The sequence below is a fragment of the Phycodurus eques genome, chromosome 6, assembly GCF_024500275.1.
Source record: "Phycodurus eques isolate BA_2022a chromosome 6, UOR_Pequ_1.1, whole genome shotgun sequence".
In the NCBI taxonomy this organism is placed as follows: domain Eukaryota; kingdom Metazoa; phylum Chordata; class Actinopteri; order Syngnathiformes; family Syngnathidae; genus Phycodurus; species Phycodurus eques.
In genome coordinates this window covers 23,490,633-23,507,585 of record NC_084530.1, presented here as the reverse complement: position 1 = coordinate 23,507,585, position 16,953 = coordinate 23,490,633, and the positions used below count along the sequence as shown (strand labels likewise).

General features: G+C 40.2%; 1 protein-coding gene across 1 annotated transcript in view; it reads right to left on the bottom strand.

Annotated features, from left to right (window-relative positions):
• The window catches only part of tbc1d9 (TBC1 domain family, member 9 (with GRAM domain)), a 42,193-nt gene extending 25,926 nt beyond the window's left edge, over positions 1–16,267 (bottom strand). The window contains exons 1-3 of the mRNA XM_061679305.1: positions 15,629–16,267; positions 1,714–1,824; positions 1,017–1,135 (exon numbers count right to left, since the gene is read on the bottom strand). Of these exons, the coding sequence (XP_061535289.1) occupies positions 1,017–1,135; positions 1,714–1,824; positions 15,629–15,749 (351 nt within the window). The 5' untranslated portion in view covers positions 15,750–16,267. The remainder of the gene's footprint in view (positions 1–1,016; positions 1,136–1,713; positions 1,825–15,628) is intronic.
• Between the last annotated feature and the right edge of the window lie 686 nt (positions 16,268–16,953).

Sequence of the window (16,953 nt, the reverse complement as noted above, 5' to 3'; positions counted from 1 at the left end):
CCATTCAAAAACAGTCACGGAGTTGTTCTGAAGCCACTCCTTCTGTATTTTAGCTGTGTGCTTAGGGTCATTGTCTTTTTTGAAGGTGAACCTTCAGCCCAGTCTGAGGTTCTGAGCACTCTAGAGAAGGTTTTTATCCAGGATATCCCTGTACTACGCCGCATGCATCTTTTCTTCGATTGCAATCTGTCTCCCTGTCCCTGCAGCTGAAAAACACACCCACAGCATGATGTTGCCACCCCCATGCTTCACTGTTGGGACTGTATTGGACAGGTGATGAGCAGTGCCTGGTTTTCTCCACACATGCCACTTAGAATTAAGGCCAACAATTTCTATCTTGGTCTCATCAGACCAGAGAATCGTATTTCTCACCATCTTGGAGTCCTTCAGGTGTTTTTTTAGCAAACTCCATGCGGGCTTTCATGTGTCTTGCACTGAGGAGAGGCTTCCGTCGGGCCACTCTGCCATAAAGCCCAAGAGAAAATGGTGGAGTGCTGCATTGATGGTTGACTTTCTAGAACTTTCTCCCATCTCCTGACTGCATCTCTGGAGCTCAGCCACAGCAATCTTTGGGTTCTTTTTTACCTCTCTCACCAAGGCTCTTCTCCCCCAATTGCTCAGTTTGGCCGGACGGCCAGCTCTATGAAGGGTTCTGATCGTCCCAAACGTCTTCCATTTCAGGATTATGGAGGCCACTGTGCTCTTAGGAACCTTAAGTGCAGCAGAAACTTTTTTGTAACCTTGGCCAGATGTGTGCCTTGCCACAATTCTGTCTCTGAGCTCTTCAGGCAGTTCCTTTGACCTCATGATTCTCATATTTCAGTTTTTTTTAAAATAAATCATTACAAATGTGAATGAAAATGATTTTAGCAAATGGATACAATATAACAAAGAGTGAAAAATTTAAGGAGGGTCTGAAAACGTTCCGTACCCACTGTATGTCCAACAAGTATCCACTAAAATATATATAACTCTCTTTTGCACTGGAAGTAATAATTTGTGTGTACATTACTTGCCTGGACTTTTCCTTTGACAAAGGTGGTGATGTCGTTTTCATTCTCAAATATGGAGAGAGTCTGCAGCATGTTGTGCTCCAGCCACTCCCAGTGCTCTGTGATCTCTTTACGTGACGTTCCTGAGGAGGAAATGGACAAGTGAATTCTAAACAGCGCAACACGTTGGAACCTCGACAAGCAGCGATATCTAAATTATTTTTCTAGCCACCGACTAAATCCATTACTGGAATTCCCCACTCAATCACTCTCCCTCAACATGACTATACGCTGGGTGATTGTTGCTCCAGACCGAGGAAGAGGGGGAGAATAATTGTTAAGTTACCCTAACAAAATAATGTTCAAACCTAACAAATGGATACAGGTTTGTACAAACACTCCAAATTCTTATAGAAAGCCTTCCCAGCAGAGTGAAAGCTGCGAAGAGGCAACTAACTCCAGTTTACAATATGTTCTGACTCGACAAAATACAATAACAGAGGATAGACCTGCAAAGGACAGGAAAGAAAAATGAAACTCTACATTCGCTCCTTCTTTAATCTGGCCCTTTAACATCCACCGGGGCCATGATGTAATGCTCAGCATTCGGCTGGACACATCGGAAACGACAGGATGTCCAGCGGATGGAGGGGGCAGGGGACGTTTCCTTCCTTTAAAAGATGACTGTAACCCTAAATTGCTCGAGTTGACATTTACACACCGTGAGCGATGATCCAGTAGGATAGAGAGTCCGGGGTTTGGTAGAGAATCCTGTAGGGAGCCATCCGGGCGCTTGAATCCAAGACCACGTCCAAGGTCCCCACCAAAAGATCTGTGGCAATACACAAAACACAGTGCTTGGGCAAGGCAACCAATGGAAAAACTCCAAAATCAATTACTTCGACAAGGGTTCTGTCCACGAGTAAACTGACAGGTGGTGCATCTTAGACGGACTTGGCTTAGTGTCAAAAGGTTCAAGATTCTAAAGTTTGTTGTTAACTTTTATCACCCGTTAACAAGTGAAGTGCTCACAAGATGCCAGACTTGACTGCTCATGAGGTACAGTATGTTAAGGTGGTTTCTGTTTCGCTTAATTCCTGTAGGTGTCAGTAGTACACGTTTCAAACTATTGGCGATTGTCAAAATATTTCAAGAAGATGGCATGTTTTCAGGACTCTGAATGCAATTACTGAAAATGACGCTAACAACCTCAAAAACCTTGTAGAATCTAGTTGTTACTCAGCTTCAACAGTGCAAGGTTACTGTTGGATGCCAGTCAGATTTCTGACACACAGTCAAGAGTAGCCAATCGTTCCTCGTTCCCTCCTGTATACTACGCAACAAACGCCCTTGCTTCGGGCTTGAAATAGGCTTAATACTCTCTGTGTATTTTGAATGACTGAATCAACAAGCGATAGACCGATTATCGGCTGGAGCCGATATTCGGGATTTTGGCACATATCAGCATTGGCCTTTTCACAGCAGATAATCTGCAAAATTTAAACTGGGTCCAACTGGTTTATTTTGACTAGTCTTACAACAGAGTAACTGCAAACTATCTAATTACATGACAGGAAATTACAAATTGTACAATTATATCATCAATGTTCTGAAAGTGACACTCACTAGTATTGAGCAAGTATACTGGATTTATACTCAAGAATTTCCTTGGCTGGCTTTAACAGTCATCAATCAACCTGTTGGGCTCATCTATTTAGCAGAATTGAGCGGGAAGTCAATGTTTCACACATTTAAATAAGGTACACAATCAGTGAACTACTGGTAACACAAACACACAGAAACAACAAGAATTAATGTAGTAAGGACGTTAATTCGCAATTATTCAACATTGTAATGGCACATTGCATTCTGGGTAACGTGTGGGTTGACATCACGTATGCTTGAAGTTGGGGGGGGGGGGGGGGGTCACTTCTTATGACAACGGTAGTGGTAATGCACATTGAACCATGTCCAAAGATTTTTAGCCTAGTCTTTGGACTCAAAGTTTTCGCAATGCTAACAAGAAATCTATGTACAGTATGAGCCTCATCGTCTCCTTATCATTTCCTGTGCATGTAGAGTGCTTGGACAGAACAAAAATAGAAATTGCACTGCATGAGGAAGTAATGTCAGGTTAGGTTTCTTCAAAAACTGCTTAGGTGCCCTTGAGCAACGTACCAAAGCATGGCAAAAATGCTAAGGGGTGTGATACCTGATTTGGAAAATTTATGTTTCATATATATATCAAATATTAGTTTTATATAACCTTTACATGTTTTATTGTTCCATAGCTCTTAGACAGCACAGTATTTCTGTGTGTCCTTGATTGTTTTGACTACTGCCTGGATTTCTCCTTTTCTCATCCTCTGTATGCAACCATTCTCATAAAGATAAGTTTGAGTGGATCTGGACAAAACTATTTGTGTGAGAATGTTGTGGGAATGAGAGGGGTGTATTTCTTTTCTTTTTTTCCTCTCTGTCTCTCTCACTTCTGTATAATGAAGGTACATTTTTGCTTGGGCTTCAGTAGGGTAACAACTCGTGACGACTTGTACCTTTTCCTCTCTCTGAAAAGATTTGTCTTTCTTGTAATAAAACTCACAGGCAAGATTGCTTCCTTCCTTATTCTGTCAGAAAAAGACTTTCCAAACACACCCTTAGAAAAACATTCATTAGTACTCTGTGAAGATAAATATATTTTGTAATCAGGATAGTGATAGAAACTCTGTTGAAGCCTATCAGTTATTTTAGCTGTCTTTATTACTGATAAACAAGACCATTATCGCTAGCGTCTGCGCTAATGCTACAATCAAGTGTAAAAACTTTGGTTGGTTTGGTAGTTTTTTTTAAAATTGTTTTTATGTACATTGCCTAGCCCCTCTTTCTTTCACTATTTACCTTTCATTTTATATAATTGTTCTTTTTTATGTCTTTTGTTTTTGTATTCTAGGTGGAGGGAGACAAGAAAAGTAAGAATTTCATTGCTCAGTGTTACCATTGCTTTTCATTGCACATGACAAATAAACATGTTGACTCTTGAATCTACTAAGTCTGTGCCAAATATATAACACTGTACTGAACATTTACTTCAGTGAGTATTTTACTTGATTTTTCACTCACAACATTGGGTGAAATGTACATTACACAACTGTACACTACAAAGCTACATGTGTCAAAAATGTAATTATTTTAAATAGTAAACCCGTGAATTTTCCATGATAAAGACACCAAGCCTGGCATATTTAATATGCACTACATGGTGTGCATATATTTATGACGGACTAACATTAACAATGAGACAACAGGTATTTATTACGCACATTAGCTCTAGCTCTGCCTACACATGAGTCCAACAGACGGTCAAGAAAAAGAACATGATTGATGCAGTCGGCTGGCATAGCGAGACAATGGAACTGCCAGTTGATATCAGATGACATTTAATGCTGTTAAGTAAAGCTCTCATTACCAAATCTTTTTAGAATCAATTAATTATCAAATTAGTTGTTGATAATTGTGAAACCTCTACTGTTGAGCACAATAATAGCATACAGTATTTATTGATGTGAATTGTGCCAGTTAGTTGCTTCCGGCAACCACAGTCTTTTGCAATAAAAAAAAGATATAATTTTAATGGATTATTAATCCCATCCCTCGTCCAGTACGTACTGTATGTACATGGGCATGACTCCACACTCTACGTTACATAACATGTACGTGGATCATGGTTAAAACAAGTAAACCAAATAATAAAAATTTGGTGATAATGAGTACATTAAAGCTTCGGATTATTGGTTTTAGAATTGCATGGCACACCTGATCAAATGTTCTTGCGAGACGTATATGAAAAAAAAAAAAAAAAAAAAAATGTTAGATATATTTTAGTAGTTATCATTTATTTGCTTAGCTTGCATTAGTATTTTGCATTAGTAGCTTGCATTAGTATTATGGACAATATTTAGATAGAAAGATGTCTCGCCTTCAAGAAGATGACTCAGCAACATTTGATGGAAGGCGAGACATCTTTCTATCTAAATATTGTCCATATAATAAATAAATATAAATATTGTCGACGCCATAGGTGTTCCTCGTGGGGTTCCAAATCAATACAAATTGGCTCACCAAGTTGCAGGAGGATTTGAGTCTTTCATATGCTGGTGGTGTACGATTAATAAAAATGTTGATAGGATAAACTACATCCACTTCAATGTACAGAGATTAGGAAATTGGACTCAGAGTGGGTTGGAAGCTGTACATGAGCAGCTCAAGGCTACCTCTTTAATGACGTTCCAGAATCGCATAGCTGTCGACATGCTCCTCGCAAGAGAGGGAGGTGTTTGTGGTATGTTTGGAGAACAATGTTGTACATACATTCCAAACAATACTGCTGCGGATGGCAGCTTGACCAGAGCCATCGATGGTCTACGGACCCTCAATCACAAGATGAAGAGCCACTCTGGGGTAGACACTTCTTTGTGGGACAGCTGGATGGACGTTTTTGGTAAATATAAAACCCTAATTTCACCAATATTGATATCAATTGCTGTTTTTGCAGCCATTCTGACATTTTGTGGATGTTGTTGTATCCCATGCATTCGAGCTTTAATCAGTAGATTAATCACCACAGCCATAACCCCCATGGAGAACCGTATGGAGCTGATGTATCCATTACTGTTTGATAATAAAGATAATGATGATGATAATGATGATGATGATGATTATGCTTTAACTGATTTGTTTCCTGATCCAGATGATTACGATGTTTAAACTATAACATTCATGTATGACAAATCTACTCTGGGTGTAAATGTATTTGTTTCATAAAAATGATTCTACAGTTAAAAATCGAAATGAAGTGACTGTAAGATGATATGAGAATTTGTGCAAATACATGATAAACAGGAGGGAAATGTTAGATATATTTTAGTAGTTATCATTTATTTGCTTAGCTTGCATTAGTATTTTGCATTAGTAGCTTGCATTAGTATTATGGACAATATTTAGATAGAAAGATGTCTCGCCTTCAAGAAGATGACTCAGCAACATTTGATGGAAGGGCGCCTTGACCAAGGACGTGATCGGATGTGGTCGGGGACGGGACAGGTGTCGTCTGGTCCTATGTTTTGTGTTGTGTCTTAATGCTTAGAATATTATGTCTTGTAGAACCCTCCTATTTTCAAATAAATGTAGGAGCGACGGGGGAGATTGTTTAGAGCGTGTTGAGAGGCTGTAACCTGAACAATCTCCCATGCGCCCTCCTCATGAGTAAAATGACCAACGTCTTCATTCCTTTTGTGTTTATTCATTATAATGTTTGGTGAGATAAATCCAACAGGCCTACAAACTGTACATTGTCCACCGCTGCTTTTAGACTTCAATCCTTCCCTGTGACTCTCATGCATTGTCTCTTCATTGTTCCGATATTCATCCATTTGACTTTAGTCTCGCTCCCTCAGTCCCCCTATTCAACATTATGAAACCTTTACTAGAACGAATCAGAATCAGAATCATCTTTATTTGCCAAGTATGTCCAAAACACACAAGGAATTTGTCTCCGGTAGTTGGAGCCGCTCTAGTACAACAGACAGTCAATTTACAGAACACTTTGTTGTTGAACAAAGCGCTATAACAAATTATTTTTGTTATAGCGCTGGATTTTTATAGCGCTGGATTTTTCTGGCTCTTAACTGCCTGATGGGAACGTTAGAAAAAAGTCTGCTCAGAGTCATGAGATAATGCAGTATGACTTGATTTTATCACCACAATAGGGAGCAAAATGATCACGGTTATCAGTATAGTCACAATGCTGAAAGACATGTAAACCAACAAAACATGTGTATTAAATCAGCAACCATCCAGTCAGCCATCCATTTTTTATACAACCAACCAGGCACCGGGCACATATGGAGACAGGAACTCAAACTCACATTTACACTGTCACTGAATAGGAACTGAAGCCACACTGCCTGCACCTTAGTCAGGCGACTGTAACACTATACCATCAGTGACTACAACGCTATGCGCGTGAGCTGATAGCTCACGGTGTGCAAGGAATTTTCTGTTGGGTTTTCTGCCTCACAAGGCCTTGAGACGAATATCTAACATATTTTATGTGTTTCGCCTCGTGTGGGTGCTTAGCTACTTGAGAAATGTGCCGCTGATTGCAAGAATTCATGTGGCCTATCAAAATGTATCCTACGTTCACATGGTGTCAAAATGGCGGCCCCCAGCGAAGTTGTCAGCAGCTGCATATTAGAGGAAAAAATGGTGGATGTGTTGCCAATTTATAAAATAAAACTGAAGACACTGACAAAATATTATTCATTCATTTTTGCAATGTCTTGGAATGCCTGCTGGCATTTCTGCTCTCTGAATTTAGCTCAAGTAGCGCACACAGTGAGTTTTCCCCCGCACGAGGTGAAAATATAAAACATGTTAGATATTCAGATATTGAGGTACAAAACCCACTGAAAATTACACTCAACTATCTGCTGAGCAAGCAGACTCGAATGACCTTTTGCTCAGCAGAAAGTTTCAGTGCGCAGCAGCCGTAAACCGTTTCATAGCTAACGCAGCTTAATATTTGCTTGCAGAGACACACAAAAAAAAAAAAAAACTAACAAGTCACCGCACTTTCTTGGTCGGGTGACCTCAGCGAGAACTTTCAAGATCACACTGAGGCGTTCAGCCGGCGACTAGGCGGCTTGAGGTTTTAGCGCAGGAAACCCACGCCTCGTGACCAGCTCACCAAAGGTGTCGAGATCGCTCGACAGCCACCCACACTGTCTGGTCCTGGAGTGAAATCTGAAAAAGTTTCTTTTTTGGGGAGGGGTCGACATCACTGTCCACTCAGTCGCTTTATTGTTGGTATGGCAATCAGTTCATTAAAAGCTGGGTGTACAAATGCTTCATTAAAAAACATTTATTATTATTATTTTTTTTTAGGAATGACCATTTGACTATAGTTCCTTGACTGACGGTGGGGCAAATTAACATTCAATTAATCAATTGGTATTTTTAATAAGATTTCTGAACTCCTGCTTCAATGCCTTTTTTAACCTAAAATCGCTAGTGCATTAATGCTAAACGCGAATGCTAACTGTTTAGCAAAGGCTGATTTTGTTGTCTCAAATTCTGTACAGTGCTTACACCATACATTCAGTAACAACCTAATTCAGCAGTTTAAGGATAGAAGTCCAGCCCTCAGAAATGAAAATGAAATGCATGTTAGTAGTAAAAAAAATAAAATAAAATAAATATACTACTATTTACTCGAGTACTCAACAAAATATCTATAGGATTCTAAAAAGATTAGATCGTGCCAGCCCTAATTACAAGATATTCTAAAGACAAACAGTCTTATTATCACATGGATCATGTCAAATGATATTCCTATGTTAAAGGTTTAACCCATTTTTGATTGTTGCAGAGTAAACTTTCTGTTGAGGTTTCTCACCATAGGTGTAATCCTATGGTGAGTCATAACAGGTACAAATTCCACACAAACCAATTTGTATAATAACATCACCTCCTTGGTGATGGAACAGGAAATTTTCTCTTTTATCATTCCCAAAAGGCACACAACCCCAACCCCCCATCCTCTCCGGCCACAAACTTCTCAGAAAACATGTGATAGGTTGTGTTTCCTTGTACACATAATTATTGCTTTGTTTATTAGTAAGAGCAAAACAAATCAGCTTACTTTGAAGCATTTTTTAACTGTTAAACACTTTCATTTTTCACACATAAAAGTCAATTTTGAAGTCACTTTAAAGACGTATGACTGGACCTGGATGCAAGTATAATTACATTGTTGTCCAGTGGAAAACATGAAACTCCAATTAATTTAATCTAGGAAGAAAAAAAAGAATAAATAAATAAATAATCACAATATTTGGAGTTGTATGCTTTTTACTTAACAATTTGACCCTAGGGAGGATAAGCGGTACGGAAAATGGATGGATGGATGAATTTCTAACAATGCTTACACTTACTTTAACTGATGTGCTGACATTCAACCCGGAATAACTGCTAGCATTGTCAAATAAGGCTGCACCAAAGTACTGCGTCGCTTGCCAGGTTGCATAAGGCGTGTTTATGGTCTATTTCATAGTTTTACTGGGATTTATTTTAAGTTTGTTAAACTCAAAATAAATCCAAGTCAATTAAGAAGCACAGTTTGTAGGCTGAGACAATGCAATGTTCCAAGATGGTACTTCAGATTGAGCATTTGAAGAATAAAAAATAGAGAGCAGTAGACACCAAATGGCAGACTCCTGTGAGTTTGCATGAAAAGCAGCTTCCCAGCTTGCATAAGACCTGTATTTATGGCCTATTTTCGAGTTGTATTTGGGTTTATTACGTGTCTGTTAAGCTTCTGGCTTAAGAAGCACAATTTGTAGGCTGAAGAAACAGTGGTCCAATATGGAAAGTTGATTATTTAAGTACAGTACAGCAAAAAGGGCAGGGGCTGAGAGTTGTTCTAAACAGTGGTTCTCAACTGTTGTCACCCTGCAACCCGCATTTTCCGACTGTTGCAAAGTCGTAATTCACTTTCATAGAAGTTATGAACAATAAAGATTTTTTTTGTTTGTTTAAAAATAGCCTCTGAAAACATGTGCAGGATATTATATTTTTAAATGTCGGTTCAGAGTTTGCTGTACCGTCAAAGGCATATTGCTTGCCGTGATGTCCTCCAAAGAAAGGCTGAACTGTACTGTATTTGTTTACAGAGTAGACTTGTGGCTCGAGTGAAGGGAAGTAACATCCATCCATCCATGTTCTTTACCGCTTATCCTCACTTGGGTCGCAAGCTGCTGGAGCCCAGCCCAGCTATCTTCGGGCGGGAGGCGGGGTACAACCTAAACTGGTCGCCAGCCAATCGCAGGGCAAATAAGAAACAAACAACCATTCCCACTCACATTCACACCTACGGGCAATTTAGAGTGTACACTCAACCTACCATGCATGTTTTTGGGATGTGGGAGGAAACCGGAGTGCCCGGAGAAAACCCACCCAGGCACGGGGAGAACATGCAAACTCCACACAGGCGGGCCCGGGATTTGAACCCCGGTCCCCAGAACTGTGAGGCAGATGTGCTAACCAGTCGGTCACCGTGCCGGCAGGAAGCACATTTCCTACTATGTTCTGTGTGGCACACCTCTGTACTGTACCGAAAATAAAATCTGAATAGGAATACATTTAAGTTTTTTACTAGCTGTCCACGACCCACTGGGTTCCGACCTGCCAGTCGATAATAACTATTCTCAAATAATATCTTGATTTTCAAATGAGTAGAAAAAGGGCAGCTCTGGTGCTACATTTGGAGAGAGAGAGAGAGAGAGAGAGCAGTTGAAGGGCCTTTCAGTGAGAAAAAAAAGATGGCATAGTCAAAATTTAAAAAAAAAACATTCTAAGAATGTAAGTCCATAGAAGTGCTGACAACTGTGTATAGAAAGAAGAGGACAAAGAAGAAGAGCATGTGGTGGGTGCCAGTGTAATTACTGCACTGCCAACTGGCACACAGTACAAGCCAGCAAGATCACCATTTACATAAGGATGACATCATCCCCCAGCACTGCTAAGCACGCCGCAGCAAGAGACCCGGGAGGATTTATTAGAAACACTTTAAAGCAAGAAATTCACAATTGTCGTTTTCAGTTCGGCCATAAAAATTACACTTTCATGACACAGCAACAATGTGGTAATCTAAACCCACGCAAAATGCAAAAATAATTTAGCTATTTATAGAACTGAGATGATTACAGCTAATGCTGGACATAGACTATGCAATTCCAACTCATACTGGAAGAGCTTGCGGCAGAATGTCAAAGCTAGTGATTGAGCGACTCACTCTGTACATTCAGACCGTTACTGCATGTCCTGTCGGGGTTGGTAGTGTTTCAAACTGTCAAAACAATCTCTCAGGACCTGAAGTGGGCGACCAACATCAATTCCGTCCTCAAAAAGGCCCAGCAGAGGATGTACTTCCTGCGGCTTCTGAGAAAGCACGGCCTGCCACCGGAGCTACTGAGACAGTTCTACACAGCGGTCATCGAATCATTCCTGTGTTCTTCCATCACAGTCTGGTTTGGTGCTGCTACAAAAAAGGACAAACTCCGACTGCAACGGACAATCAAAACTGCTGAAAGGATTGTCGGTACCCCCTTACCCACCATTGAGGACTTGCACGCTGCCAGAACTAAGACAAGGGCGTGCTAAATCCTCTCGGACCCTCCGCAACCCGGTCACCAGCTCTTCCAGCTCCTTCCCTCAGGTAGGCGCTACCGATCAATGCAAACTAGAACTAGTAGACATTCCAACAGCTTCTTCCCTCTTGCGATCAACTTCTTAAACACTTAACCTATAATTCCATTACAACAAGCTGGCAATTTTTTGACTTGAGTTCGTTGTCACATTTCTGTGGGGCCAATTCTGTATTACTCGTCCACTCACTGTAGTTGTCTCGCCATGCTGCACTATTTGCATATACTGGCCACTCATGCCAGAGTAGCATCTGCTCCATTTGCACACTGATTGAGGAGTATCTGTAACATTTGCACAACCAACATTGTCCCAGATTATCGCACTACTCGTCACTTTAAACCGCATACAACTCCTTGAAGTCTCAGCGCCCTTTGCACAATGGTCATTGCACCGGACTATTGCAATATTAGTCATTCGAACTGCTGTAAGTGCTAGAGGACTCTGCATCTTTTTGCACAATTGTTTTTTGTCAATGTCTTTATGTCTCCAAAGTGTTCTGTAAATTGACTGTCTGTTGTACTAGAGCGGCTCCAACTACCGGAGACAAATTCCTCGTGTGTTTTGGACATACTTGGCAAATAAAGATTATTCTGATTCTGACAAATCAAGAGGAACAAAAAGAGGTTCTGAATTATAATGCAACAAACCACAAAGCAACACAGTTCACGTATCTGCTCAAAAGAAATTGACTAATAGACGTACTAGAACAAACTGGTAGGGAGCAGGCAATTATTTCTTGATTCAATGAATACAATAAACGCTTGACCACACTTCAAATTGGGTCTGATTAAAAAGTCAGGATTGGAATGATCTCTTCAAAAAGCTTTACATTATGACCAGGTAAAAATGGGAAGTTATTAAGAAGCTTCACATACAGAAGACAATGTTGAAACAATGACCGTCAGACTGAAGGCAGGAATATGCATGCCAGCCCAGCAGGTGGCGATGTCACACAAACAAACACTACGTGTTTTTACTGTCTACTGAAAGAAAATAAATGTACACTTCACTTTCAAGAGAAACACCAGACTTCATGACCTAGTAAAAAATGTTTTTTTTCGAATTCAGAATACAACAATAAAGTGATGGCCGTCCGCAGGGCTCAGTTTAATAACTGAATTTTCTAATAAACGGAAATGAAGAACTACAACGCTGTGTTGCTTTTGAAAACAACTAAACATGGCGAAATAACAACAACCTAGTAAAAACTGCATTTTTTTAAATTGAGCTTTTGAACAATGTTTCAAAAGCTCAATTTTCAATCCCTGTCCATACGCACATGCAAAAAAACAACTGAAAGCACTGTGCTATGCATGCTAAGCCAGTAGTTGCTGATATAACTTTTGCAGACTAACGTTGGTAGTGTGGTGACAGAAACGTAACATGATCTTTTAAGAAAAAAATAAAACGCTAATGTAGCGCCGTGGTCCACCATTACTGTTTTGTCCGTCACATACTAGAATGTGCGTACTAACTCATGCTAACTGATCACACTTAGCAAGCATATGTTTTTGCCAACTACCATTTTCCTCACATTCACAGTAACTGTGAGGGCTGTTTACATTTCGAGGCCCCAGAACAACGCTGTCATGTAAACAAACAGCCCCACCCCCAAATTTTTTCATCCGTAACTAAATTCAATGAACACATCCACACGTTATTAAACGTTTTCGCAGACTACCGGTTTTCATTCATTGCTAGGTAGAAACTTTACTGTCCGTAAAAATTCTGAGATAGTTTTTTCCCAACTTTGCTCTCAAACTGCATATGCGTCAACCATAAAGAACAGTTAGCAGTGTCGGCTCATCTTTGTTTTCAGTCCAGTTCTGGTTAGACAGCAATAAAAGTCATTCAAATTTCCACATGAATATGAGAGGTAATTGTCGACAAAACCTTTATGATGCTCTTCATCCACTTTCTCACTGCTATCTAATCTGGAGTGAATTTAGGTCAAGACTCCAATGGCACGAGCCCTAATTTGGATTGTAGAAAAAAATATATATTTTTTTTAAATAAACAAACAAAGAAAGCTTTGTTGAAACTAGCTAATTTGCAAGGGAAAACAAAGGTCAGGAAGTGAAACCTAAACCCGCGTCACCTGTTTTCTTGTCCCCCCCCTCGTCCTTCTCTCTGATGTGTCTATAAAATAACATTTATTTTCTTTCAGTAGACAGTAAAAACAGAAACTGAAGAAGGGAGGAGGAGAGGGATAAAAAGGAAGCGAAATGATTCAGCATGAAGGACAGATAGAGTGACTGCACGTTTTTTTTGAGACCACACAATCGCCTGCATTGTCAGGACGGTTCAGCTTGTAAACAGGCAGAAACACGCCTGCTATTCTCAGTTCAAGGCTTTTTTCTTTTCTTCTCGAATCTTCTCCTGAAGGAAATCCTTGTTGCACAACACAAAGTTAAAAGGTTTCTGTTTTTATGTTGGGATTCAGTGACGTTTAAAGTCCAACTGCAACACCTGATTGGTCATGTGATCTTCACGTTGCTCCCATGCGGTACTAAACTACACGAATACACATCTAATGACATCTAATCCAAGAGCTGTACCCAAAAAATAATCATAACGCTGATTTCAAGCCTTTCCTGATCCGTTTCCAAGCCTTACAGCTGTGATGAATCGCACATTTACATGAATCTATGCACAGTCAAAATTATTATTTGACTTTAAAGAGATGGGCTCAGGCGAGGAGTAAACAAAATTATGTGTGGTAATAACAAAGGGAGACGAAATTAAAGAAAGGGAATGTGGTTACATACAATATGCCCAAATGTTTCTAAGTAACAACATGAGCAAACTAACATATTGATAATTGGGCCGAATTAGAGCAGGCTCCCCCCTTCTGATCCAAGTCAGCAAAGGCCCTATTATCGGATGTTTCTTAATGATTATCCTGTCGTGTGTTAAGTCCAATGTTTCCTCCACAATCTGCTCGGAAACTGGTTGGGCCGACCTTCGTACACGTTGGAATAGAATAGAGTACAATACAATAGACCTGTTTAATATTTACAATCGCACAGCCTTCTACCGTTTGGGTCTCCTTTCTCCATTATCTTTTGCGGTTGTGGCGAGCAATTAATGGGAGAAGACAAAACGAAAGACAACTTTTACCATCATAGATACTAAATGCAGTAGTAACGACAGTTAAAAGTTGAAAAGGTAATACTAGTCATCAAAATTTTAGCAATTTGCTCGCTATACTTTCCAACCGCCCTGGTTACTATTTTTCTAAAAAGGGACGAGCGACTATAATTGTCGTGAAGAAACAGACAAGATAAGTAGAATAATTTGCACCAAAATGAGAAAGGACCCTGGTGGAAGACAATTACGCATTACATCAAGACATGATGCCCATTTATACACTCCAAAAGCAGTTATTTAAACACATTGTAAACTTTTGACCCAAGGTACTTGCTTCCAAGCTGCAAATATTTTCCCAATGTCGCCTTGGTTTACCTGTAAAACTCTATATGAGAAAAGTTTTATTGGCATGCCAATCACCGTATATAGGTCTGCACCATAATTTCTTTTTCACATAATTTATTACTAATTAATTTGCAGAACCCAAGGTTACGGGTAGCGCACAGGGGGTCCAGGACCTCAGTTTAAGAACCTCAGCTTTAAGGTACAGCCTACACTTGTATACCCTGAACCTTTACACCATTACATAACCCCAGTCAAACCCTTCTATGTCATTTGACCGAGGCAGTGTGACTGAAAAAACTGGGTGAATGGATTGAATGATCATTTTAGCCTTCTTTAACGCCGTAGTTTGAATGTGTGAGGTGTTAGTGGAAAAGATGTTACATGAAGTCAATTTGTCAGGGAGATGACAATGTAGCAATGTGAAACTAAATATAGCACCAACAAAAAAGTATGACTTACATTTTATTGGCCAAAACTATTTCCAACAATTGTATATCATTGAATTAATCAGGTAAACAAACATTGTCATGAAAATCTCATGAGCAGAAAATACGGCACAGCAAAAGAAAAAAATACCCACGGGTAAATTTATGCAATAAAAACTACTTGTATTTCTCGAAATAATACATTATTATGCAACATATGCTCAGATGGGCACCACCCAGTGCAATAATAAGTGGTGTAGGTCAACAGTGGGGTGTTTGACCCCGATGCCCCCCCTGGTTCCACCACCCCTGCTTCAAGGTAAGGCTAATTATAGAAATCCATGGTAACTATTTAGACCTTTTCCAGGGCCAAAAATACCATTAGGTGTAAAACTAAGCATCACCTAAACGAGGAAACACCTAAACGAGCAGTAATACACGTGGACTAGTAAAAGTGAACCGTAAAAAAAAATAATAATAAAAAATTAAGATAATAATAATAAAGCCACTAACCTGCTAGTCCTCCGCCACCCCCGCCGTGGCCCTTCCGCTTCTGGAGGATGAAATAGGGATTGGCCCGCTCGGTGATCCACAGGGCGCCCGCCAGTAACACCTCTTCGGGACTGACCCACATGATGTTGAACGGAGTCGTTTTTAAGGACACATTGACCGCTAATTGAGTGTTATTAGTAGTAATGATTAATATTATTTTTGAAAAATAAATAAAGAAATAAAAGCAAGGGGAATGGCTGTTACCGAAGTGTACGAGGCAACCTCCTAGCTAAAAATAAACAGAGCCGAGCGCGAACGCCCAACAAACCAACGAACGTCCTCCTCTATACGGCATAGATTTTTTTAAAAGAGACTAAAATACGACTACTATTTCTTCGAGGTCGCAGCCATTTTATAACGCTTTTGCTGTGTTCCAGCGCCGCGGCAGGTGCGCGTAACCACGACGTCGCTCGTTACACGGCACAGACACACGATTCCGTATGCATTTTTCTCTCCACCGAAAAAAATAATAATAATTTAAAAAAACAAAAAAGAGGTGGTGGTGCTTCGGGAGAGTGAGAGAGCGAAAATCAAGCCGAATAACAATGACGCTAGCCGGACAGACACCATCCTCCTTGTTGTCATTCTCCTCCTCCTCCCAACCCCCTCAGACGAAAAGTAGAGCCCGAGCCCTACGCATGACGTCACAGACCGGGCGCTACGTATGACGTCACAAACCAAGAGCGGAAGGAATAACATATTGGCGTCTCTTGGTACCCCCCCCCCCCCCCCCCACGCAAAAAAAATACAAATAAATAAATATTTGGTGTTGTGTGTTTATGGCGAAGTTTTATTGTCTTAGCCCCTTAGCCCACCTAAAACCGATCTTCTCTTCAGCCTCCTAAAAAATAATTTGGCTTTCCATAAAATGTCCACCACCCGTCAACACAAAGTTTTGGAGGTTAATATATACTGTGTATGTCTGGCCAAGGTGGCCAAGGAACGCGCACCCCAATGAGCAGCAAAATGCGCATTGTATTTATCACTAGCCTATTGGACAACATGCAAAAGAAATATCTGTACTTGTGATATTGAAAGGAAAGCAACACAAAAACAGATGAATAGAACATCTGTTGGTATTTCCTGTCTCTGTTCAAAACAGGATGCAGGATGGGTTGCTGACGGGTTTGACTTGGGTTAAAAACGTTCTCCATTGGTGAACCACACAGGTTTAAAACCCACACACAAATTGCTGTTGGAGAAACACATACACGAATGAGTGTTGTGTGGTTTTCTTTGAAGCTTTTGTACATGGCTACTGTACAGTGGGCGGAGGAGGAGGGGAG